Source organism: Xiphophorus couchianus, chromosome 5, assembly GCF_001444195.1.
Source record: "Xiphophorus couchianus chromosome 5, X_couchianus-1.0, whole genome shotgun sequence".
Taxonomy (NCBI): domain Eukaryota; kingdom Metazoa; phylum Chordata; class Actinopteri; order Cyprinodontiformes; family Poeciliidae; genus Xiphophorus; species Xiphophorus couchianus.
The window spans coordinates 4,779,513-4,804,812 of record NC_040232.1 but is presented as its reverse complement, the minus strand read 5'-3'; the positions used below and the strand labels follow the sequence as shown (position 1 = coordinate 4,804,812).

Genomic DNA, 25,300 nt, shown 5'->3' with positions numbered 1-25,300 from the left:
CAGATAAAAAGCAACTAAACTTATCGTTTCAGGTGGATGCTGGGCTGTCGTTCAGGAAGAAAGACTTGGAGAACAGCTTCATATTCGACATCAAGACGATCGACCGCGTTTTCTACCTGGTGGCCGACACCGAAGAAGACATGAATAAGTGGGTGCGCAACATCTGCGACATCTGTGGTTTTAACCCTACTGACGAGGGTAAGGATGGCCGACAGAGCAGTGTTTTTTTTTAATTATTATTTTAGTTATGCCAGCGTTAAGAATTTGCAGCCTTTCATCCAGACATTAATTTCGCAACATAATTGTTTTGACAAGCCTTTAAGACTCATAAAACTTCAGTTAATTTGTACTGGATTAGGTTGAGTCAAGATATTGCCGTTATTGATTAGTTTTGATTCAGCCTTTATGTTGATTTCTCTGTATCTATTTGCTTACGGTCACATTTTGCTCTCCAGATGTCTTGTTCTCTGTGACAGAGTTAGGTGAGTGAGCTGAATGTGCAGGAAGGTCTCTATTCAGCACAGTTCTTAGCCAAGGTCTAATGATCCATGTGCTGATCCATGTGTGCATCCAGGCTCATGTTACTCTTGTTCCCAGTACTGGATAATCAAAGCATTGTGTGCCTGCAGGTCTTGCCGACTTTCTTTCGCTCCCGGCCTTTTAACTGGCTTTCATTCTCTCCTGTTTGCCGACTCCTTTTTCTCTCTCTTGTCTCTGAGCCAAATTGCAATCTGTGCTATTTGCACCGTGCACTTAGCCGTCTCTCATTTCTCCTCCCCCGCTATTAAACTGGTGCAAATTTTAATGTGATTGCCACTGAAAACGAGTCCAGTAGTTCAGACCATTAAGCTTCATTTTTCTTTGGAATTTTTACAAATGAGTTACTGATTAGGCTGCTGCAAGGTCATCCTTGAAACCATGCTACCAGTTGTCTTTCACGGCTTGTGTTGCAGGACAACGCTGATGTTAGCGTTTATCATTTCTGTTTTACAGAATTGTTAGAGCTCACTTTTAACTTTAGATGAGAAAACTAACAGACTTTTCAAGGAGAAACCTGCTGCACAGATAGATATTCTTGCAGCTAGGCCTTCGTGGCGCTCATGAAAAGCGTCCTTGGCTGTCTTTCTGCTTGCTTTTCTCTCCATGGGTGACCCAACTCCCACTCGAATGTGGCCAACCTACTTGTAAAGAGTTGCGTAGCTGAACAAATATTGGAGGAAAATAAAATTTGCTGGGCTCGGGGAATGCAGACTTACTGTAGAAGTTGCAAATTAATATACAAGGATGTTTCCAATTTTCCTCTAAAGATTCAAAATGTAAAACTACGTGACAAAAAACAGAAGAAGATTGCAGCAATGGCAAATGTTCAGATTTTAAATGACTTAATATGTAGTTATAGCACCTTGTAAAAGTATCCACACCCCCTTTGAACCTTTTCCTATATTGTCACATTTAATCAAATCTTCCAGTATCTGAGACACAGCTAAATGCTTATAATTAGGGCTGACACGATTAATCAAATTAGTCTTGGTGAATTTAAATAACTAATTTAGTAATTGATTAATCGATGTAAAGTCAAGTTGAAAGTATTGAGCTTTTCACATGTTGTTTAGCTGCAGATACATTCTTTGATACAAATGCTAAAGGGTTCACTAAAGGAATGCTGTTATTGGATTTTAGGCAAGAAAATGTTTATTTAATTTAAGAAATTAAATTATTTGCACATTTCAGTGTATTTCTAATATTGAATTTAAAAAAGAGACTTTGGTGTTTAACAAAAAATCTACAGAATGTGAAAATTTTACCCAATTAATTGTCAAAATAATTGAAAAAATGATAGATTTACTAAAATAATTATCCTGCTTTACTGTCACCTCCCACTGCTTGTGTCTGCAGCAGCGCTCCTGAGATGAGTTTTTAGTTGCACAGTAACTGAATATGGTTTAAAATTTAGTAAGTAAATAGTAATTGTACTCTACTGGTTAGTTACCAATAATTAATCAGTAAGTTTATATCATAAAACTTGAACTGAACATCCCTGTATGGAAAACGTCTTATAGTTTTCCATGCACAAATGTGTGCATCTTGTACATTTTTCTATGAGTTACAGGGTTACTTTACTCACCTTAGTAAAGCACTTTGAATTCAAATGATTCCACACTTTTTCTTTTTATTTGTAAAAAATTGAAACCATTCACCTTACAATAATGTTCTGCTTTGTGTCGGTTTGTCAAATAAAATGCATTAGAGTTTCTCGCTGACAAAATGTGGAAACATTTTGAAGGGTGTGAATTCTTTGGGAGGTGTTGTAGAAATGAACTCTGGGACCTTGTTTGTGTGAACAAAAACAAAACGAATTGAAAAATGAAGAATGGCAAAATATTTATCAGCAAATGTTGTCTTTCAGTGCAACTCAGCAGCGAGCTGAAGCAAGAGGCTTTGAAAGAATTTGATAACTCGCTGAGCGACAAAGCAAAGACCTTGATGAAATGGCGTCTTAGAACATATTCAAGCTGAACTTGTATGAATAAAGCTTTTGACTTGTCCCTTTATGTTCATGCTGTAAATGTAACAAAAGGTGTGAATGCTTATTGATGTGGCCCTTTGAATGTAAATTCACAGAACCGCCACGCTTGGCTTACGTCTGGTGGCAGCTGTTTGCATCCATGTTCCTCGCCTCATGATCGATTTTAATTATGAGTTTGCAAGAGTTTTTATTTAGGTGCGAGTCGTGAAATGATGCGCTTCGGTGCTTTCTCACATTGATCGAGAAGGTGTTAGTTACTGTTTACCACCTTTGACCAGAGCTTCAGTTCAGAGCTTATATTTGATGAGAATTTAAAGAAATACATGACTTGTCCTTGGGTTGTTTTTCTCCAGTCTCAGCTTACGTTCAGTACATGTGGCCTTCATGTTCAGACAGCATTCAGATTAAAAGTTGATACAATTCAGCTCAAAATGTCTCTGACTGCAGTGTCCTATTAAAATTAGGTTGCTAGAAAACAGCTTGAGTGTATATTTAATCCCAGCTGATTGTTTAGATAGATAGATAGATAGATAGATAGATAGATAGATCTTTATTGTCATTGTCACAAGAACAACGAAATTTAAAAAGTGCCATCAGTCAGTGCATATGCTTAAAAACAAAAAATGCTTCATGTCTAACTTCATTAGTCACCTGCATGACCTGTTGAGTCTCGGTGAGAATTGTCCTCAGCCTTTGTCCTGCCTCTTCTACCTATTAGTTTTCTCCAGAAAACTTTTATTACCTCCCTGAAGCCTTTAAGATATTGAAATGTTAAATCCCCGAATCTGTGTCTTTCTAATTATGTCCAATCCACCAAAAGAATCAAATAAACAAATAATTCAATAAAAAGTTTTAAAATGCGCATCTAAAGACATGATGAAACTTAAACATTCAGAGGTTTACATGTAGGCCTGTCACGATAACAAATTTTACTGAGCAATTAATTGTCCCAAACATTATTGCGATAAACAATAATATTGTTTGAAGACCATTTTAAACTGATGTAATGGGGATGACATAATAATCCAAAGTATATCTTGCCAAAGATAGATACACTTTATTTTCAAAAGAACACTTAACACGAACTGGTAAACAAAATAAACAAAACAACCAAACCCAAAACTAAAATTGACTCTCAATCTCCATTAACAAAACAAAAAATGTACTTGACTAAAAACTAAACAACATAAAATCAAAGTGGAACCAAAGAGTGCAGATTGTGAAATCTGTATACTATCTTGCCCTTCAATAATCATTAGATTTAGATAGAGAAGACGGTCATATCCTGAAGCAATAGTTCACTCCTACCTTAAGCCCAGTTCACACGATAATCGTAACCGATCATCCTGTAGTGTGTTACGATTGATCAGGTCCAGTCCAGTCGGTAGAACACTCCGATATAAATCAGGCATACACATATTCAACATGTTATATTGTCTTGGCCAGTTTATCACTGCAGTGTGTGGGGTTTTCCCCGACTGGGAGCAAGAATGCAGCCTGTTGAATGTGACAGGTAGCCAATGAGAAAGCACGGATTCCCCTCTGTGCTTTCTGAGGGGAATCCCAAACAGCTGACACGGCACAACCTAAAGTCCAGCGGACATCGGAAATGATATGTGGAAACATTAATGTTTATTCAACATTTCGTCCAAAGAATATTCACAAAAATGACAAGGAAGGGAGTTGGAGCGAAATTGCTACCGCAACCCGGTAACTTTTCAGCTGTTCATCGTTAACGTGACATAAAAAGGTTATAATGATATTCATTCAGTCAGGACTTTACTGACTGAATGGATATCATTCAGTCAGTTATTCAGTCTAGCCACTGACTGAATGGATATCATTCAGCCAGTGGCTAGTGTCAGCATGTGACTGACACTAGCCACATGCATTGCAGGTAGATTCTAGTAAAGCATTGATTAATGCCTGGTTTTACAATTAGTTAACTGGACTTGTAGCCATTATTTTGTGCCCATTGTTCTCAATGTAATTTTATACATTAAAACGGTAAATGCTAATTAACCGATGAAGCTTAAACACATAAATGGTAAAGACGAAAAACAGAATAACTCACCTCCACATCAAGCCCCGTCCTCCATTCTTTTATCCAACCCCTTTTCTTTTTGTCACATCTTTTATCGCTTAAAATAAGCTCACAAACTATCGCTATTGCTTCTACATCATCAGCCGTGTTTGTTTACACTAAATTCATGTATGATGTAGTGGTTTTTTTACGGGATTTTTTGTGTGAAATCTGAATGTTGGTGAGAGAAATCGGTTCGTGTGTGGTGTGTTGATCTTGCTGTGTGGCTGGGCACACTGCACGGTCGAACCCAATCGAACCCGTTACACCTACGGTTTTTAGTCTGCTAGTTTGTGGTCTCTCAGGTTTTGAAAATGGGCGGCGATGGGCCGACAATACTAAAAGCATTTAGTGTGAACTGGGCAATAAGGAAATGGGGAAGGGAAGGGGCAGTGGAGAGCACCAGAGTTGAGCCTTTTTTCATCCAGTGTCATCAATAGAAAGAGAAAACGGCCAGAAGAAATGATAAAGCCGATCGTGCGATTAATTGATTTATTGTTTATCGTGACAGGCCTATTTACATTTTAAGAGGAAGGATTTTAAACTCTAAATTGAACAGGGAGCCAGGAAAGAGAAGCTAAAATAGGAGAAATACAATCTTGGATTGTTTTCATCAGATTCCTCCTGCAGTATTTTAAATCCTTGTTTCTTTATGGAAACTCATTCGAACACTTTATCAAAAGAAAAAGACATAACTCTGTTACTATTGGAATGATGTTGTTACTATTTAAATGATAACAATCATTCCAATAGTAACAGCATGATCCGTTTGAAATGGAAATGCATTCTGTTGCTGGATAATGCTCCTCTTCTGTAGCACATCCTCGCACTGAAATGCAAATGTGTAGAAACAAGAATTTCCATTTAACGGGATAGTTAAATGGAAAAAAATTTTATTTAATTTTTTTTTAACAAATGGTAATTTGTACATGGTGTTGCTGAATTATTTGGTTAAATAAAACATTTCTCCTCATGATATCACTGCTTTACAATAAGCTTGTAAACGAATACCATTTCCACCGCTACTGTCTCAGCCTACTGACTCCTCTATGGAGTTTTAAAAGTCGTTAAATTTGACATTTTTATTTCTGGATATGTCATTAATAATGTCATCAAGATGATGTAAAGAAATAGTATTTATATGAGTAACTTTAGTCCTCTCAGGCCTGTCTGCTGTGATAAATCCTTTGGTAGCTCAGTTTCATTAGTGCAGGAGAAACCCATTAGGAATCAAGTGACCTAACTCTCCAGTATGTTAGTTTTGCATTCAGACATGCCTGATGTTGATGTTCAGGCTCATAATTTCCTGTTAAAACAACGCACTCTTTCACAAATAAAGGGAAAACGACTTTTATGCTTTGTAGCATGTAGTAGACAGAATAATTTGGGACGCATTAACTATATAGTATGGGTTACGACCATGAAAATGCTGACATTTTGCTGCAAAAAATCCTACTCCTAGTTCAGCAGAAGCTTCTTTCTCCATTGACTTTTACATCCTTGGCATTAAATACACAATTTATTTATGCTGGCTTTTTTTGTTGTTGTTGTCTTGCTTACTGTTTGTACCACAGTAAATTTCACATTCTCTCAGATTGTTGTTCTGAATAAGATGAATTTCCAATCATAGTTAACCACAGCCATCTTTCTTTTCTCCTGCAGATAATTCAAAAAATCTTCAGCCGTCAGGCGCTGTCGTGGACACTCCTCCACACCCATCTTTAGTTAATATGGTCGGCCCGGTACCGTCTTTGCTGGGCGTCGTCCCTCCTCCATACCAGCCGGTCAGCGTGCGACACCTAGACTCTCAGTCCAGCTCAGAGGAACCGCAGGATTACCTGTGGCTCGCCAACTGTGAGAGCAAAAAGCCTGAAACCTACAGGTGACACTGATTGTCTAAATGTTTGATTTTGATTTATTTCAAACAGGTTTTTAAAAACAAGAAAACAAGCAATCAGTAGGACAGAGAAAACATCTGCATACATAACCAAGAACAAAATCATTTGCTTACCAATACTTTTCTGTTTGAAAAGGAGTAGGAAGACGTGAACACTTATTTAATCCTACCATGTTTAAAAAAACCATGTTATAATATTTATGTGCTTGTTCAATGTACTGAGCTAAAGAGCCAACAAATAAATTATATTACATAGATAAAATGTAATATAAACTAACTCTCAAAAGACAAGACAATCTATGGCTAATAATAATAATAATACCACTAATAACAATTGTAAATAACAACCGGACATACAGTAAGATGTCAAAACAATTACCAACCTCTGGCCAGTGTTCATATATAAATTATTCTTAATCTATTCTGAAATAATAAATAAAAGGGAGTGTGTGTGTGTGTGTGTGTGTGTGTGTGTGTGTGTGTGTGTGTGTGTGTGTGTGTGTGCGTGTGTGAGTGATGCCTCTGCAGGCTGGGGAATTATGGAAAAGTCTGGATTTGGGGAACAATACAATATTCAATTTTTTCTACAGTTATTCCATTTTCCATAAGATTAAAATCTGAATTTCTTTAAGAACAAAATGCGTACTATTCCCACACTTTAATGCAATTCCAAAAATTTTAAAAACATAAAAAATGTAATTTGAACGTGATTTACTGAAAATAAAAAAACTAACCCATGATCACATTGCTGCTAAAATGACAGTGATTATTATAGTTGTAACAAGACCCTTCATACCTTTTATGTATTTTGATTTTTAACACATAAACTACAAGAACGTATGAAATAAACTCCCACTAAATTTAGTATTGAATATTATACTCTAATGCTGCTGAAAACACTGAAATCAGCTGCTTAACACCTACTTGTAGCTTGACAATTGTTTTAAAACAATCTTGCATAAATAAGAGTGGTGGCTATGTTTGCTTTTTAACTTTAGCTACATTTGTTGCTCTTGTAAACCATTGAAAATGTATTTGCCTTCTTTAAGTCAGACAAATAACTCTACACTTTCTCTGGCATCTCATTCAAACAAGGCGACAGTAAGACAAAAACATTTGGAAATTGTGAAACTATCCTTTGTCTTGTCTAGAATATTTTTAAACTGGAACGAAAAATCTAGAAATTTGGAAAATATTCGAAATATATTAAAAATCCATCTGAATTATTCAGTGTGAGGTTCACCTTCACCATTTCAGTTTTCTAACTTCACTGCTGCTCTCTTCCTCCTTCCTGCTGGATGGTGTTTGTAGCTCAGTGGACTGTCAGGCCCCACTGGAGGGCTATCAGGAATATTTGCTCCTGGAGGAATGTGAGAGCAGGACTCTACCTCCACAGACTAGTGTGTGAGTGGCCAGAACCCGACTGGACCTGCCTGCCTGCCTGCCTGCCTGTGTAGAGTGCTGAACGTTTGTGATATTAATGCTGGATTTTGAGACGTTTTTCTTATTATGTTTTTATAACCCACTTTGAGATTAAAATGTTCTCAACTTATTTTTGCCTGCATATTAAGCTTCCCAGGGTTTTTTCCCCCATTACTTTTGTTCACTATGCACGGTGTCCACACATTCTGAAAAAGTCTTAAATTCATGAATGTAAAATTAAGGCCTTAAATTTTGTAATGGCAGGACAAAATAAACATATTTTTGGCTTTTCATCAGATAACACTTTATCATCAGCCTCGAGTCACTTTATTCTGTGACTGAAGGCAGTTCAGGCTACCGCTAACTAGCTGCTAAGATGCTTTTGCTAGCTAGCTATTTAACTTTTTCTCCGATTGTCATGGGGGAGTACAAATTTATTGCCAGAATGGCAGTAAATTTGTCTTCAACCCAAGTTTTGTTTTTTTATTTCAAAAGTGCCAGTATATTACAGACAAATGAACAAGCCTCTCCAATCAAAAAGAGAATTTTAGTGATAATAAAAAAAGCACTTCTTTTATGTAAAAAAACTTAGGCTTTTTACCAGAGAGTAAAGTTTACTACAATACAAACAATACTAAAAAAGCAGAATGAAAATAAGAATTACTTCATCAGTGCCTTCATATTTGATCATCTATATTTGATCATAAATTTTAAGTTTGTTGATAATGTTTAAAAGACTGATTTGTTCTTAATTTAAATGGTTAAAAGGAATGTCATTTCTGTTGTGATACACCTCTTAAGTTTAATTTATAATGGTCTTAAAAAGACTTGCATTTGAGTTGCAGAAACCCTGCTATGTGATGCACAAAGTAATACTAATATAATGAAAGTTGCCAAAGTAGTTGATTAAATATAGCTTTGTCATTAACTCTGCCTGCCGGAGTGGTGTGAAGGTTTTTTGTGACTGTGTGGGTTTTCTGCTCCTCTAAGTGAAGTGTGTTCTGTTCTCAGAGCCCAGGCAGAGTACTCCAAGTCTACCTCTTCAGAGACGGACCTGAATGACAACCTCCCATCCCACCGCACGCCCCCATCCGCCACCTCCTTACCCAAACACACCTCGCACAATGGCTTCTTCCCACAGCACCAGCCTCCAGCTTCCGCTCCTTCCTTCTACGACTCGCCTCCATTGCGCGGCACCTCCACCTCGTCCGACGCTGGCATCTATCACCTCCCTCGCAGCTACTCGCAGGACACGGTGCTGCTCCCGAAGTCTGCCACCTCCCCACCGACCAACCCGGACGGCGGGGACGAATCTGGACTTTACGTCTTCAACATACCACTGAGGAAGGCGTCATTCGTGGAGTCGCACATGCGGAATCTTTCCGTCAGCTACGACATCCCTCCCACGCCTGGCGCCAACTCCACCTACCAGGTCCCCCGCACGATGTCGACGTCGACGGGTGTCGGAGGCTCGGAGGGCGGGGGCGATGTCGTCCCCCCTCCCAGACCGCCCAAACCTTCACTCAGCTCCACCTCAGGGCTCCCGCCGCCCCCCGCTGAGCGCTCGCCTACGGACACCTACTGCGTGCCTCGCTCGGCCTCGGAGACGGACGGAAATTACTGCGTGCCGACGAGCGCCGGGAGCAAAGCTCTACGCAGCAACACGATCGGCACGATGGACTGTTCACGGCTCCGCAAAGGTTTGTGCTCAAGGTCTTACAAAAAGTGTTTACAGCCCTTTTGCACATTTAGATATTTAACCACCACAAAATTTTTAATATTTTACTGGGATTTCAATAGGGATGTGCCAATCCTCCGTTTTTACTTTCAGTTATGTTTTAGTAGTAAAGAAATAAAATCTAAAAAGTCCACCAAAATAGGAGATTGTGGTTGGATATGACAGGGTTTTGTTATGAGCAACTGATGGAAAAATAATTTTCTTTTTAAGTAGACGGAGAAGCAAATGAAACAAACTTTCATTAAAACAGAGCAAGAACATTAACCACTCATTGTTCCCCCTAGTGGTGAAAAAAGTCAATGCTAAGTTAAACCCCAGGTTATTTTAGTAAAATCTTGTAAGAAACTTTGGAGAAAGCAGAAAAATATCCTGGATTAGTCAAGTTTTTGACTTTATGTAACCGGAGCTGCAAGCATGTTTTCTTACATGTGACTGAGCCAAGACATTATTTCCAAAATGATGCTCTTCTTTTTGTTTCCTTATCTACTGACAAAGGAACCAAAGTAAATAAATATAAAAACTGCTTCCTTAAAAAAACGTATTCCCAGCATGTGTGCCAGTAACTGGGACAGTGGTGAGTCTGTTGATAATAAATAACAAAGATTTTCTTCACACTAAATGCGATTCCAAAACTTTTCAATGAGATTTCCTGCTGCGATAAAATGTTTTTTATGGATTTTTACACGTCTTCATGCAGACACCATTTGAAATGTTTGTTCACTTCTTCACTTACTGTAACTATTATTTGAAGCTGGAAATCTTGATGGTCTTTTAAGCATTTCCTTACTTAAAAACATGGATGAGAATGCTAATACTGTTTAGAGTCTTGGCAGGTTAGTAATAAAAGACATGTTTTACCCTTTGTGTTTTCTTTTTACAGATTTTGGATCACAGGACTTCTATGACATTCCCAGATCATTCTCCTCAGACAAAAGCTGTTCGTTTGACTTCAATGAAAGCTTCAACAGCTACTTTGTAAGTGTTTCTCATAGAGATATTAGTTTATTCAACTTTTATAGAAAACAAAGGTTGTGGCTTATAGCAAAGCATTCAAGGCTCCACATTTCATTGTTCTATACACAAGTAAAAGTTTATCAGCTTACTAATTAATGGAAACACAGTTAGAGTAATGTGACTTGAATCCTGTGCCCCTAAATCTAGAAAGGTCAATCTTGCTTTCATCAGGCCATAAGATGATGCACCTTTTTTCTTTAGGCCAGTTAATGTCCGCCATGACAAGCTTTAACATCAGCATTTTTTTTAAAAATGTGACTTTGTGGGATTCTTCTAATTGTTTCAGGACTCACAGGTAACTGTAGATCTTCTTTTATCACCTGGAGCTGATCATTGGCTAAGTATTTGCCATTTTGGCTCCCCTTTGATCCACGGGTTTTCTGTTTCCATCAACATCCTTCTGGCTTTGGTTTCCATTTTAAAGCATTTGGGATCATTTTTCCAAGCGGTTGATCATTTTCGCTGTTTTTTGACTTTTTAAATTTATTTTCTTTATGTTTTCCCCTTTCAAATCAAAGTTTTGATAAATTGTGCTGGTCTGAATAATAGCAACCATTTTCAGAGGAAGTCAAACTGTTTGAGTCCTTTAATTCACATGTGAACGTTACTATTTAAACAAAAATTATTCACTTACACACAATCAGGAGAAAGCATGTAATGACCATTGGATCTGTTTGTTTTCTACCTTACAGATAGTAAATATTTGCCTGGTAGAAATACACTGCTCAAAAAAATAAAGGGAACACTTAAACAGGTGTTTCACACTTAAAGTGTTCCCTTTATTTTTTTGAGCAGTATATAATTCCTGCTAACGACAGTGATTGGTCTGATTGGTTGAACACAACTCTAGAAATCTCTGAAAGAATCATCCAATAATCACAGAGGTAGGCCTGTCGCAATAAATTTTGCTGGAGGATAAATTGTCATAGAAGTTATTGTGATAAACGATAATATTGTTCTTTTGAGACCGTTTTCAAGGAACCTTATGGCAATGGCAGAATAATGCAAGAACACTCAAACAATAAACTTTAAATTCTAATGAGTATTCAACAGTGGAACTGGAAGACTTTTTAAAAATCCAAAATCAATAAACAAAACAACAGAAACAACAAATAAAATTAATTATTAAGTCTATAAACATCTATAAGTCTTTAGAAAAGAGAAAAACAATAAATCATGCAAATGCTTGTTTTAATTTATCATGTGATTAATTGATTTGTTGCTTATTGGGACAGGCCTACAGAGGTAGCAGGGTCTCTGAGCTGGTTTCTGATTTCTCTGACGACTGGTTCTGATGTGAACCAGTCGTAGAAGCACATCTTAGTCTCAAAAGCCACATCTGTTCTCCGCTCCTCAGAAGAGCAAAGGGATGATGCCGCTGAGCAGCCACTCTATGGAGGAGGTGGAGCAGAACTACGTCCCCATGAGCGCCAATTCGCCGTCGCATCACCATTCGGGCAGTTTGTCCGAGCCAATGCACGAAACGAACTATGTCCCCATGACTCCCAGCACCATGGAGTTCTCCTCCCTGGGAAAACAGGTGCCCCCGCCCGCCCACATGGGCTTCCGCTCCAGTCCGAAGACCCCGCCCCGCCGGCCGGTGCCCAACGAGTGCCAGCCCCCGCCTGTGGACCGAAACCTCAAGCCTGATCGTAAAGGTGAGACCTCAGCCTGTGTGCATGCACTCGTAGTTGTGATTTCTCCTGGATGTTGTTGCTTCATAGAGATGTTTATCAAACTAACACTACAGCTGGTAATGCTTTGTGTCACACTCAGCTGCTTGTTCATGGTCACAGAACTGTCTAATAAATAGAGATGCACCAATCTGATATTCTGTATATGTATCTGTACCGATATTAGAGGAAAAAGTCTAGATCAGGCATCAGTGACAATGTGCCTGGTCTATTGGGCAGATCTATTTAGTCTAATTCTATGCCTTGTACTCTGAGCGACGTTATGATATTTTACATTGAATTAAGAATTCATAATTGCATTTTATCAACCATTTGAAAAGAGGTTTGTTGCAGTTCATTTTTACAAATTTGAGCAAGGTAGCCAACCTGTTTTTGTCCGTTTCTGTTTCTTTATTATTTATATTTCATTTGCTGTTCTACTCCTATTTGCGCCGACTGAACAAATTTAAGTTGTTTCTAGATGTTTGGCCAAACTTGCGAAGCTATTGGTGTATTTTAGTGTGCAGAGTTATCAGATAAGTTATCAAATAAGTTTGTAATTCAGCACATTTATGTCTGTGTCTTAAAAAAACGTTTTAAGTGAATTCAGCACTGCTTTTCTGTATCCGATCAGTATCGGCTGATATTAAACCTCAGATATCGGTATCGGAAGTGAAAAATGTGGATCGGTGCATCCCTACTTCTAACTTTCACAGTAAAGTCATCTTTGCTCTGCAGATGTCGTTGGTAGGAAGAGAAATTCCTTACTTTGTGTCTGGTATTTTAAATACCAACTTCTTCTTCTGCATGCATGTCCCCAAGCAGGCTGGTGAATTACTTTCCTGCTAGCCACATCTTTTTAATAAAGTTTTAACCCCTTGTCAAAAGCTCAATACACTCAAGCTTCTGAGAGACCCTGCAAGGCGCTTTTTAGAAGGCTTGTCATAATGCCACGGAGCAACCAAAGGCTGGAGAGATCACCTCCATCCTCTTTTGTTCTCTTTATTTCAATTGAGTCCTTTGATTAGACCTGATAGCGAAGGGGATTCTGACTCTGGGATCAGCGAAGGAGAGAGCAGTGAAGGGAAGAAGAGACAAAGTGAATTGAAGACTGACAAAAAACATCACACAGGCCTAATCAAAAGCCATGGCTGTAATTGTCACAGCTGAAAATTAGGCTGGTTCATGCCAGCTAACACTTCCCAATTAGGAGTTTTTCCTTTCTTATGCTCTTTGAACCAGACAGCCCAACACTTCACTGGGGGATGTTTCAGAGATGTGACAAGGTAAAGTCATTAAGTAAGAAAAGTCTTTTATGCTCCAAATAATTTAATGCTTCAGCTCCGCAGCTGTGAGATGATCAGATTTGACTGAAAACGTAACTTTTACATTTCTTTAAAACATCAAACATGGTCAGTATTTTATGATAAAATTCACTTGTTGCTACTTTATTTTCGTATTGATAATTTATACTTTTTTTTCTTTACTAAAGTAGATTTTAATCTTGTGCTTTTTCAAATATCTTAAGCTGCAAAAACTAATTGATAAATTTTCATATTTGAAGTAGTTGCATCTGATTAGAAACAGCACAGCAAGATAAAAAGTTTTAAATAACATAGTAATACACATAATATGTTCAACTCTTTCAACCAGAGTAGGATTTTATTTTTACATAAAAACAACAATTAGTCCTATTGGAACATTTTTTGCAGTTATTACTGTGATGTTTTTACTCAACATCACACAGAGAGAAACTCATACTGACCCATGCCTATTAGTAATTGACTTCCTGTTTTCCCAGGTTATAATTATGACGTGACTCAGAGTAATGTTTTTCTGAACCACTCCTCAAAACTGGAAAAACTGGAGAGCATGGCATTATAGAAGCAGATATTTGTTGCTCGTCCAAATTTGTCCGTATCTACAGTAAGAGCTGAACCAACAGTCAAAAATCAACAAAAGCCCAGTTATGTTGCCCCCATGCCCAGTGGAGAGGATTTTGAAAGGAGGCTAAACGTTCATGTTTACAGCACTTTCAGATATTATTTTCATATGTTAATATATATAAGGCTGCAACTAATAATTGTTTTAGTGATTGATTAATCTATCGACTATTTTGACAATCAGATTAAAGAAATTGACACATTTTGCAGATTTTTCATTTAACCAATTAAACCTTTTTTAAAGAATCTTAGATAAACATTAAATGATGCAAATAATTTAATTCCTTTTCTAAATAGGTAATAAAATGTTTATTTTCAACACATCATTCCTGTAATGAACGCTTTTGTAGCAAAGAATGTATGTGCAGCTAGAAAATGTGCTTTTCATAATGTGAAAAGCTCAGTCCTCCTGCTTGACTTAACATCATTATGGTGAAGGGCTAATTGTTGACAATTTTTTTCAATTAACTGATAATTGGGTAGCAAAAAGTGATTAATTGAAGATTTTATTTAACAGAATTTGAACCAGGTGAAGATAAAACTTTGCCACTAAAGTTTTGGGTTGAACATGTTTTCAAAGTTTTTTTAAAATTTAATCTTAAATCCAAAATGTATATATTTTTGTACAGTTTTAGCTGAATACGTTTTTCTTGCAGCAAGTGGCTTTTTTTGAGACAGTATACTCTAGTTATCGATTAATCGATGACTAAATTAGTTGTTGGTTATTTCAACAATCGATTAATACAATTTGTTGTTTCAGCTATAAACATATTCATATTAGACACAAGGCTAAAACAAGTTAACTAATGCATTTATTCGGGCATTGAGCATAAAAATACCAGCTTAAATTCTTACTGGTTATTATAATTTTATTATCGGCCATGAGAAATAGTTCTTTCTGTCTATAAATCCCCACCTGTCCATTTATCCTCCTTTCTCCAAGGATTCAACAGGAATTCAGTGCCAGCTGAATTTCTATGTAATTCCATCAAAAATATTTGAAACTGTAGCTCTGTTTAAATCACCCCACCCTTCCAGAAATGTTCTGCTCAGTGTGTTGAAGTGAAATCCTCCTAGTTTTCTAACATTGCACTTCACCCTGCTGCAGATCTGTGTGTTGTTCTTCTCAACATGACCTGATTTCTCCGTGTACTCGTCCACACAGCCAATCGTGCATGCACAGCTGTGATGTCAGTCTTTGTGTGGGAAGCCGTGCTGCATGGAGTGAGTTGCATGTCGGGTAGTTTGGTCCCGCTGTTGTCATGACAATCGCTCTCTTGATTTGTGCTGCTGGAAAATAAATAAATGGTTGTGAGTGAGGGCGAAGCTTCACTGTGCAGCAAAGTTATGTCTTTTGTTTTGCATGGCAGAATATTTCTTACTTTAGGGCTTAATTGTTGTGATCACCCCCTTTTTTATATAATGAGCAAAGTCTTCTTTCACCAATCAGGTCAGAGTCCTAAAATAATAAGAGCAAAGGTTGTCGGTTTAGAGCGAACCGACTCTCAAACCGTAGGTGAATTCCCGAGGGGACGACGCAAGGGTACGTACACGCCATCGAACTGTTTGTGTGTCTGAAACTTCTTTGACCTCTGCATACAACACTTCATCCATCTGCATGCTTTTAGAGTTAAATTGTGGGATCTTTCCTCTTATGATCTAGGGGTTTGATTCAGAGAAATGTCACTTTGATTGACTAATCCAGTCTAACTTAAAATGTTTGCAGGGTACTCTTGGAATGTGGTCTTCATTCACTTTGGATTTCATGTGTTCCACAAAATACTCCCTAACATTACGTTTTAGCACAATCAAATACTAACATTTTTGTTTAAAAATTACATTTTGTTGACACAAAACACATTAACAGACAACAATCAGATTTTTATTGGTACTAAAACACATGCATGCTTTTGGAAAATAACAGATAGCTCTGCAGGAGGAAATTGAACAAAGATATGATCTTAGAGAGGAAGCCATGCATGGCCATCATTTTCACTCACATGCCTTTATATCGTATACATGGTTTCTATTCCAGCATAAGAGAGTGAGAGTAAAAATGTTATGATCTGATAATAACATCTGATTTAATCAGACTTACAAAAAATATACTAATGTGCAAATTGTGGTAAAATGGAAAAAATTTAAAACATTACAAAATAAATTTTAAGCAGAAGAAACAAATAAGACATTAGAACAACAAAGTTTGAGTACAACAAGAGGTCTCACTTTGACAAATTGTAGGTCTGTGTCTGGTTTATTTTTGGTTGTAACATGTTTGTACTTCATGGAGTGAAGTTATTTGCACTGGGTCAAGTTTAGAGAAACTTTACTGCAAGAGTAGCGATACTTTATAACATTTCTCAAGTAAATATGAAATATATGGTGCTGTAACGCAGTGGTCCCCAACCTTTTTATCACGGCGGACCGGTCAAGGCTTCGCAATTTTACTGCTGCCCCAGGGGACTGGTGGGGAAGGAGGTCACATGACGCAATTTTAAATTTTTTTGTCCCGATTTTCCCCTAATGACAATCTTAGACGGTTCCGAGTTCTAAGATTGTCGCTTGTGATAATCGTACGATTATCCTGTCAGTGTGGAACGTCGGACCGATCCCATCTAACATCGGGCATATTCAACATGTTTGATTGTCTTGGCCCTTTTATCGCAGCGTGCGGGGTTTTCCCTGACGCAACCTGTTGACTGTGACGGGAAAGCGCGGTGACGTAAGCACGGTGGGGAATCCCAAACAGCTGACATGGCGCAACAGAGAGTCCGGTTTAGTGCGTAGTGCGGCACATAGAGCGGCTGCTCCCGCAGTCTTTCATCCAACGTTTATCTTTTTGTTACGTCTTTTATCGCTTAAAACGAGTCTACAAACTATCACTACTGCTTCTACATTGTCGGACATGTTTGTAGCTCTAAATTCACGTATGGTATGTTGGGGTATTACGGGACTTTCTTCAGGAATCGGGATGTTGTGAAATCGGTTCTGGTGTGGTGTGTTGCTCCTGCCGTGTGGCTGGACACACGAACCGATCGAACCTGTTAGACTTTTATCTCTGTGGTCACAGAGGTTTGGAAAATCGGCCGACGATCCTTAAATCGTGTGAACCAGACCTAAAACTCACGAGCCTCTGTTCTCGTCTCGACCACTGCCCTAACTCTCTCTGGTCTCTATGGTAACGTTTACGTATCCCTTCAAAATAAGATGCAGATGTGCCACAAAAACGAACATTTTACTTACATGAAAATTTAACTCATGATAATGACCAATTAATGGGAGCCCTGCGCTTGTTTCTCTGCAACGAGACGATCCCATCTAGGAGAATGAAGGGAAACAGTAACTCCCAGAGTGACGCACAGGGTATTCATGGTCTCTAAGTAGCGAAGCAGTTTGAAGCTTCATTGCCTCATTAACAGCCGGTCACCGCATGTCATGCAGAGCTTGGAACGTGAGAATCACCTACCGGGATAAATCCATCCTCCTGTTTCTTCTCTGGGCCTTTTCCCATTTGCAAAGAAACTTTCCAAAGAATCTGGTCTGTTTCTTACTCATTTTGCTGCTTGTGGGCTCAATGTTGGCGCACAAGACATAACAGAGAGAATCCGGTTAAAGGATTTTCAAAATAAAAGCTCTTCCAGACTCACATAATACATTAAACAGAAATATTTAATTATTTCTTGTGCCGATCGGTACCAGTTGGGTTGGGGACCACTGCTGTAACGTACTCCTGAAAGTACTTCTTGAAAAAAAAAAAAAAAAGTTACTCACGTAAATGTTACTGCTTACATTTACCCTCTACACAGCTAATTCTAATGTATTGTAATTTGACATTTCTTTTTTATGGTGACAAAAATAAGAATAAAGGTAAACTTTTAATGAATATGTATGCAATATTCATAGATTTATACTGTGATGCAGATTGCAAACAGATATATTGCACCTCTGCTCTAATTAAAAGGTTCTTCAACAAAGCTTTAGTTTAAGGGGGTGTACTATGATACATTTTACATTCCTGCACTATTTTATTCCCATTCCTGATGTGGGATACTGTTACCATAGTGATAATTTGTTTTCGTGCTGGATTGATGAGGAGCAGGGACTGAAAGGTGTGCATTTGTTTGGTTTAGGAAGACCTGCACCATTAGAGATCAAACCACTACCAGAATGGGAGGAGCCCTGCACACCTGTCCGCTCACCTGTCACACGCTCATTTGCTAGAGAGTAAGTATCTAAGATGTTTGACATTAGTTGTTTTTTTTTTTACATAGTTTTACATTTTGCTAACACCAAAGGGCATGTTCTCACTGCTCTGCTCTCCTCTGCCACTCTAACACCAAAAGAAAACATTTTGTCCATCTTACTTTTTAAACACAGAATCCAGCTTCCATGAGTTAAACAGAGCCTAGTGAGAATGTGCCCTTTTATTTTAGTGGATCACTAAAGAAGTAAACTCTAACACTGTATGCATTACTGTAGTTACTATTTGACCAAAGTAGCACTGCTCATACAAACAGGATCCTGGATCTGCCTCCAAGCTGCTTCACATTGAAGTCAGTCAGAGATGAGGTCTACATCTGTGCTTTTATTTGGTGCATTTGCTTCAAAGTTGGTGTGTAAACATTGTGAATGCTGCCCAGTCTCTCTAGGTTTCCAATGCCGGCGAGACCCTCGTCAGTGCATAGCACGGCCTCCAGCACTGACTCCGAGGACATTGCAGAGAATTATGTAGAAATGGACCCTAATTTACCCACAGACGAACCAGTATGTAACACACATTTATTCTCTGAATCCAAAAACATGCATTAGAAGATTTGCTTTAAATAAAATAAACTTTAATTATAAAATCTGCAGAAAACTTTGCTTTTTATTGTTTATATAATGGAGTAAACATAAAGTAATGACCTCTGCAGATATTTTTTTACGCTTGCTCCATTAAAGCAGCTGGAATTTTAGCAAGACTTTGAGAATGAATTGCTACGTCAAAATATTTATAGAAAACATTAAGAAATGTATTCTCCCACATGATAATAGTGAGTGTGGATAAAACACTGACTCCTGCAGATGGACTCCTCGCCACCTTGACTCTTTTCTTTGCAGTTTCCTTTTGCCCTCCTCTGCCTTCTTTACACCTTATTTTTCTTTTACTTTTACAGATATTTTCAGTTTTATTGTTCAATTATGAAGCAAAATGAAACCAAATATGAAATAATGCTGGAACATTGAGAGAACTACACCCAGTGCCTTGCAGAAGTAACCAACTTTTCAATATTTCCATAATTTGTTGCATTACACCAACAAACTTCAATTATTTAATTTGGATTTTATGCTTTTTTAAAATTTTATTTTATTTTATTTCATGTGGAAGACCAACGCAAAGTAGCACAACAAAGTGAAAAATGATAAATAGGTTTTAATGTTTTTTTTTTTTTTTTTTTTTTTTTTTTACAAATGGAAATCTAAAAATGGAAATCTAAAGATTTTCAGACCCTCTGAGTCAATGGCCTCCAAAGCCATAAAGTAGCAAGGTATTATCGAAGTCGTAGCTGAGTTATTGATGTAGATCTACTATCTTCAATCAGATTGGATGACTTAATTTTTTTGTCTTGACACAGATTCTCATTTTGATTCATGTCCAGAGTTTGAAGAGGCCTTTTTTTTTTTTTTTTTACCCACACCTCTTCATGGATATTAGCGTATTTTTCTGTGGAAATTATTTGAGAATATTTCACATGCTTTTGCAGAGCTAATCTAAAATATTCTTAAGAAAAGGGAACTGAGGAACTTGCTTACAGAATGCTATCTGACACATTATTGGCCGACATTTCCAGAGCAGCCAATCTCTGGACATTAATTTGTAAAATAAATTATAACCATGCATCATTGTCTTGTTCGTTTCACAATTATTCACTACTCTGTGTTGGTTATAAACTCCCAGTAACAGATTAAAGTTTGTGGTTTCAAAATGTGGAAAACTCTTAGGAAAAGAAGGACTTTTTAAACGCTCTAGAGGTGGATAACCACGCCTTAACATTACTGTTTTGGTTTTTGCTTTGCTATTCTCAGCCATGTTTTTTTTGCTGTTAACAGTTTTTTACTTGCTTTGATACCGTTTGCTGTCTTGTTGCTCTTTCATCACTCAGTTCATTTCCTCCCTTCTCTAGTTTCCCACTTCCTCGGCTTCCTCCGGCTCTGGCTTCAACCATTTTCTTTATCCTGCATTCTTGGTCTTAACCATCTGCTTTTCTTTTTTTCCCCCTTCGTTCTTTGCTACTTCCACCCCTTCTTGCGTTCTGTAGAGAGGAGTCCTTCTACTGCACAGTCCCCATCACCCCTGTAAAGAGGGAGGTGGAGGAACCTGACACCATAGAGGAGGTGAGCAGGGTTAGGCATGAATGGCTTGCCCTGTCAGAACACCAGAGGTTTTTTGGGGGGCTTTTCAGGTGTTGCAATCAGATCACAAAGAAATCTGCACAGATTTAGCCATGCTGTCGTCACTTTCCAGTCGGTGTGGCCAGAATACTGAGGAGTTTGGGGGAATTTTGTAAGGGTTTTTAGATATTTTCCACCACTTTCTTTAATAGTTATGTTCTAGTTTTGTCTCATCCTAGATCTAATGTTTCCACCGTACTTGTAGTGCAGAATTAACGCTACGTTTAGACCCAACATGTGTTTGAGTTGTCACAAAACCACAATTCTTTTTTCTTTTGTTTTATTATATCAGTATAAATACACTGAATAAAAGACACATTCAACTTTTTTCTCACTTTCTGAAGTTAAATCCAAACAAACTTTTCTTGCTTTAGGTTATTTAGAATTATCAAAATTATTTCTATTTGCTAAATATCAGAAAACCTTTTTTGCCACATCAAACATTAATCTGCATGAGTAACAGGGAGCCTGAGTATTTTTAATTTTGCAAGATTTTACAAACTCCTGGAAAGACCTAGACTTTCCAGCTGGGTCTTGAAGGTGGGGCATTAAAAGGGACCTATTATGCAAAATTCACATTTTGGAAGTTTTTGTACTTCCATTTTGGTATCTACTGCATCTAAACTAGGCTACGCTCTTAAAAAATATGAAATAAATAAACAGGAGCTCAAAATAGACAGACTAAAATCTCACTATCTAACAATGATTTTGTGCCCCCCAAAAAAACAAAAACTATGCAATGAACATGGTTTGTGTAGTTCATGGACCTATTCTGACGTGTTTAAGGAAACATAACGGGTCGCCTTTAACGCCGGTATAGAATCTCCATCCAGTGTGAAGGTCTTGCTAAACGTTTCTTGCTAATTTATTGTTAAAATTGTGTCTTGATAAATCAGAACACCTTAAAAGTGAACAAACTGGCAACATTGGTTTTGCACCAGTTATGTTTTGTTAACTGGAATGAATCCTAAAGAATTTTGGGTTTTGTGACAACACATTAGTTCATTTGGATTTGAGCTTTTACTGTGTTTGGCGAGGACAAAACCAAACTTGTCCCGGCTCACGCAGATGATGAAGATGGCGGCACCATTGCCTGTGGATGGTGGGAGTAGCCCCATGGTGAAGCCCAAAGGAGATAAACAGGTGGAGTACTTGGATTTGGATCTTGAATCTGGCAAGTCTACCCCACCTCGGAAGGTAGGAGCTCCCCACCACCACGTTGTTTTTTGCGTTCTAGGAGCTTACATGTATTTATTTTCGGACCGCTTTGTGCTTTCTCAGATGAAAAACAATGGAACCGGCATTTCTGCATCAGACGAGCGTGTTGACTACGTGGTTGTGGACCAACAACGCACACAAGCCCTGAAGAGCACCAGGGAGGCATGGAGTGAAGACCGCGTATTCACAGAGACAGATACCCTCTCCAAAGCACCCAAATGAGCCCGTTCCAGACCACCAACCCACCTTCTGAACCTCCAGGCTGCCGGGCCTGGGACGCTTTCCACAGAACGAGAGCCGGTGGCTCATCTGACGTCAGGCCCAGCAGAACGCGTGTGTCCGTCTGCTCGCGCGACGCGGGCCATGAATAAGCTTTATGCCCCATGAAAGCAGGCATATAAACTGAACTTGTCTTTCTGGGGTTTGACTTAAACAGACTATGAACTTGAAACATTCACTGCCTTCGATGAGGATTAAGGGCTGTTTTTCCACTCGTCTGTCCCGACACCTGTTGGCTAATCCAGCGTTAACATTTCCTTTCGTTGTAAAGCTGTTAGGCGTTGCTTTTGAGGTGTAAATGAAATCCCATGACAACATAATCACGACTCCTTGCGAATGCAACTGTACTAAATAGCAGCGCAGGTTTAACAGTGTTGAATTTTCAGTTTCTGGTGTTTTTATCTGGGGGAGGTTTTATTCCACACTATTTTTACTTTTTAATGTATGCCAAATGTAGCACCTTGCAAAAATATTCACACCCGGAGAACTTTTCCACATCCTGTCAGGCTAAACCACAAACCTGAAAGTATTTTTTATTGAGTTTTTATGTGGTAAACCAACACAAATTAGTGCATAATTGTGGAGCGGAAAGAAAATGAGCTTTTGATCTCTGCTGTCTTGTTTTCGACCTGTGACGTTTGGAGGCTGGCCATGTTTTGGCATGGTAGTTTTGCCAAAACATGGCAAAACTACCATGTTTTGGTAGTTTTGCAGCTGCTTAGTTGGAGCATTGAATAATGCTTATTAATGGGAAATTACACTATTACTTAATCCTTCAAACCTCTGAACCTCCTCTGATGTTCTCTAATAAACCTTTTTAAATACGAATTTAGTTTTTCCTGATGGCAAGTTGTTGCTCCGGATGCATCATGTACAGGAAATTGAGTGAGTTGAGGTTCTCAGTTTGATACTCATTCCTTCGAATAAAATGTCTGCCAAGTCAGTGTGAGTGCAGCTGTGTTGTGGAGGGAAGTCCTGAAAGTGTGGAGTCCAAATGCACTCCACACTTTTCTGATTTTTTTGTCTAAAAAAATCTTTTTAAACCATGTTCCGCTTCACAATTATGCATTACATCGTTGCAGTCTATTATATAAAATTCCAGTAAAATACCCTGCAATCTGACAAAATGTGAAAAGATTTAGACGTCTGAATATTTTTGCAAAGCATCATAGATCAGATCAGCCTCACGTCGACTCCAAGCAGGATCCAGAGTTGATGCGTTAAACCCGGATCCCGTATGATGGACCGATTCTTGGAATTCAAAGGCAAGTGCTAAAAGTAAGCTTTAGATTTACTTAAGTTTTAATCACTGAATCCGATCAGATTTCCATTTGTTCTGTAAGTGGGAAAGTTTCTGTCTGTTTCTGGAAGTGAAAAACTGTACAGAAGTGTTTTGTGTATATAGACAGGAAAAAAAGTGTCCTTTTTATTTGTATGAAATCTCCACCGTGTTTTTGACTCGAAGGTATTCGGATTCTGCAGGGTGGAATTCTTTACCGGTCTTCGATGGTTTTCAGGATTGTGATTTAATGAATGATGACTGAGTTTTTAAAGAGTGTGACAAGTTTTCTATAAGTTATGCAAAGGCATTACAGCAGGGTCACAGAGAGAAAATCAGGTACTTATTTTTTTTTTTATAAATGTACACTAATGCAACTTTCCTTCTCTAATTTATTTCTGGAGTAATTTCATCGTGTCGACGTCATGACCGGTTTTTGCTCAGTATTCTTGATTCAAATGGAGGAACATTAGCTGGAGTTTAGTTTGACATCCGCTGAGAAATTAAGAGTCAGAAATCCATTTCTCCTTTCTCTTCTGCTCGTCTTTCTGCTCGTGAGTTTAATTTATTTTAAACTGAACTGGCACAAAGTTTTGAGAAATTGACTGCCTCAACTAGATAGCTCTAAAACAGCTGAAATATTCTGCCTCCATACATCTGGCTTTAGTAAGCCCATCATCATCATCTCTCCCTGAGAAACCCAAGCATGTTGCTACCATAAATTCAAACTGTTGCTGTAAATAGTTTGCCATCAGCTGTATTAACACATATCTCTTAAAATACCTACCTACAGAGTCATTTTCCTTTGACTTCCGTCTTTCCGTGTTGCAGGTTCTTTGTGATGCAGGCTGCAGAACTGATGATGTTTTCTAACGAATCTCAAGTGAAAATTAAAATTTGAAAACTGAACTAATAAAAACCATCATCTTACCTCTGGTTTGTCGTTTGTTTTTTTTAGCACAGCATTCAGTAAACATTAAATCTCTGCTTACTTTTCCTACTTTAAAGCCCTTGATGTGATAGACCAAAACAGAGCAGTGCATACAATTGACATAAATATGCCAAATTAAAACTATCTTATTTTACTTTTTTCACACTGTCTTAAGTTAAATCAGACTGATAAATCTTGTTTCAGGTCAGTTAGAATGACCTCAATTATTTCTAGTGAAATGCCACAATAATGAGAGAAAATGTCAGATTTATTAATGCCTTAAAAATCTAAAGTTTACATCCATTTCCTCAGTATTTGCTACCATTGCCTTTGAACTTTGACCCACTGTGTTGCCCGAGCTTTTACTTCCTGGCTGATGTCTTTAGATGTTGCATTAATATTTCCACATAATCTTTCATTGTGACATCTATTTTGTGAAGTGCACCAGTTCCTCCTGCAGCAAAACGGTCGCACAACATGATGCTGCCACCCCCATACTTCACAGTTGAGATAGTTTAAATAGTAATTGCTTATCTAATTGTTTGTTTTTGCTTTATAGAAATGAAAATCTGAAAAGATCCTGACTCAATATTTTGATACTTTCACTAATGACATATTAGTCAAAGCTGTAGCAAGGAAATATGCCTTAATTTCTTTAATGTCACGCTGAGTTATGTCAAACGGGTGATTTTATATATATTTTTTAAATATAAGTGGGATTTACTGCCACTGATTTAGTTGTCAATTAATTATGTATATGTAGAGAAAATGATCCAACCTACCAAACAACAAATAAGATTGAATCTGTTTAAATAAACCTCCAGTGTAGTTTCACTTACCTTACACTTTATAGCAGTTGTTGCA

The 25,300-nt window shown here is 37.9% G+C and overlaps 1 protein-coding gene across 12 annotated transcripts in view; it reads left to right on the top strand.

Moving 5' to 3' along the window:
- The window catches only part of gab1 (GRB2-associated binding protein 1), a 66,996-nt gene extending 42,561 nt beyond the window's left edge, over positions 1-24,435 (top strand). For 4 of the 12 annotated variants that reach the window (XM_028017016.1, XM_028017027.1, XM_028017025.1 and 1 more), the window contains 13 exons: positions 33-198; positions 456-482; positions 6,273-6,492; positions 7,819-7,911; positions 8,941-9,629; positions 10,548-10,642; positions 10,968-10,976; positions 12,039-12,339; positions 15,748-15,840; positions 18,428-18,521; positions 18,938-19,061; positions 21,798-21,926; positions 22,011-24,435. In XM_028017016.1, the coding sequence (XP_027872817.1) occupies positions 33-198; positions 456-482; positions 6,273-6,492; positions 7,819-7,911; positions 8,941-9,629; positions 10,548-10,642; positions 10,968-10,976; positions 12,039-12,339; positions 15,748-15,840; positions 18,428-18,521; positions 18,938-19,061; positions 21,798-21,926; positions 22,011-22,169 (2,199 nt within the window). In that variant the 3' untranslated portion in view covers positions 22,170-24,435. Of the gene's footprint in view, positions 1-32; positions 199-455; positions 483-6,272; positions 6,493-7,818; positions 7,912-8,940; positions 9,630-10,547; positions 10,643-10,967; positions 10,977-12,038; positions 12,340-15,747; positions 15,841-18,427; positions 18,522-18,937; positions 19,062-20,596; positions 20,673-21,797; positions 21,927-22,010 lie in introns of all 12 variants that reach the window. The other 8 variants (XM_028017020.1, XM_028017018.1, XM_028017022.1 and 5 more) reach the window with 8 other exon arrangements.
- The last annotated feature ends 865 nt before the right edge of the window (positions 24,436-25,300 follow it).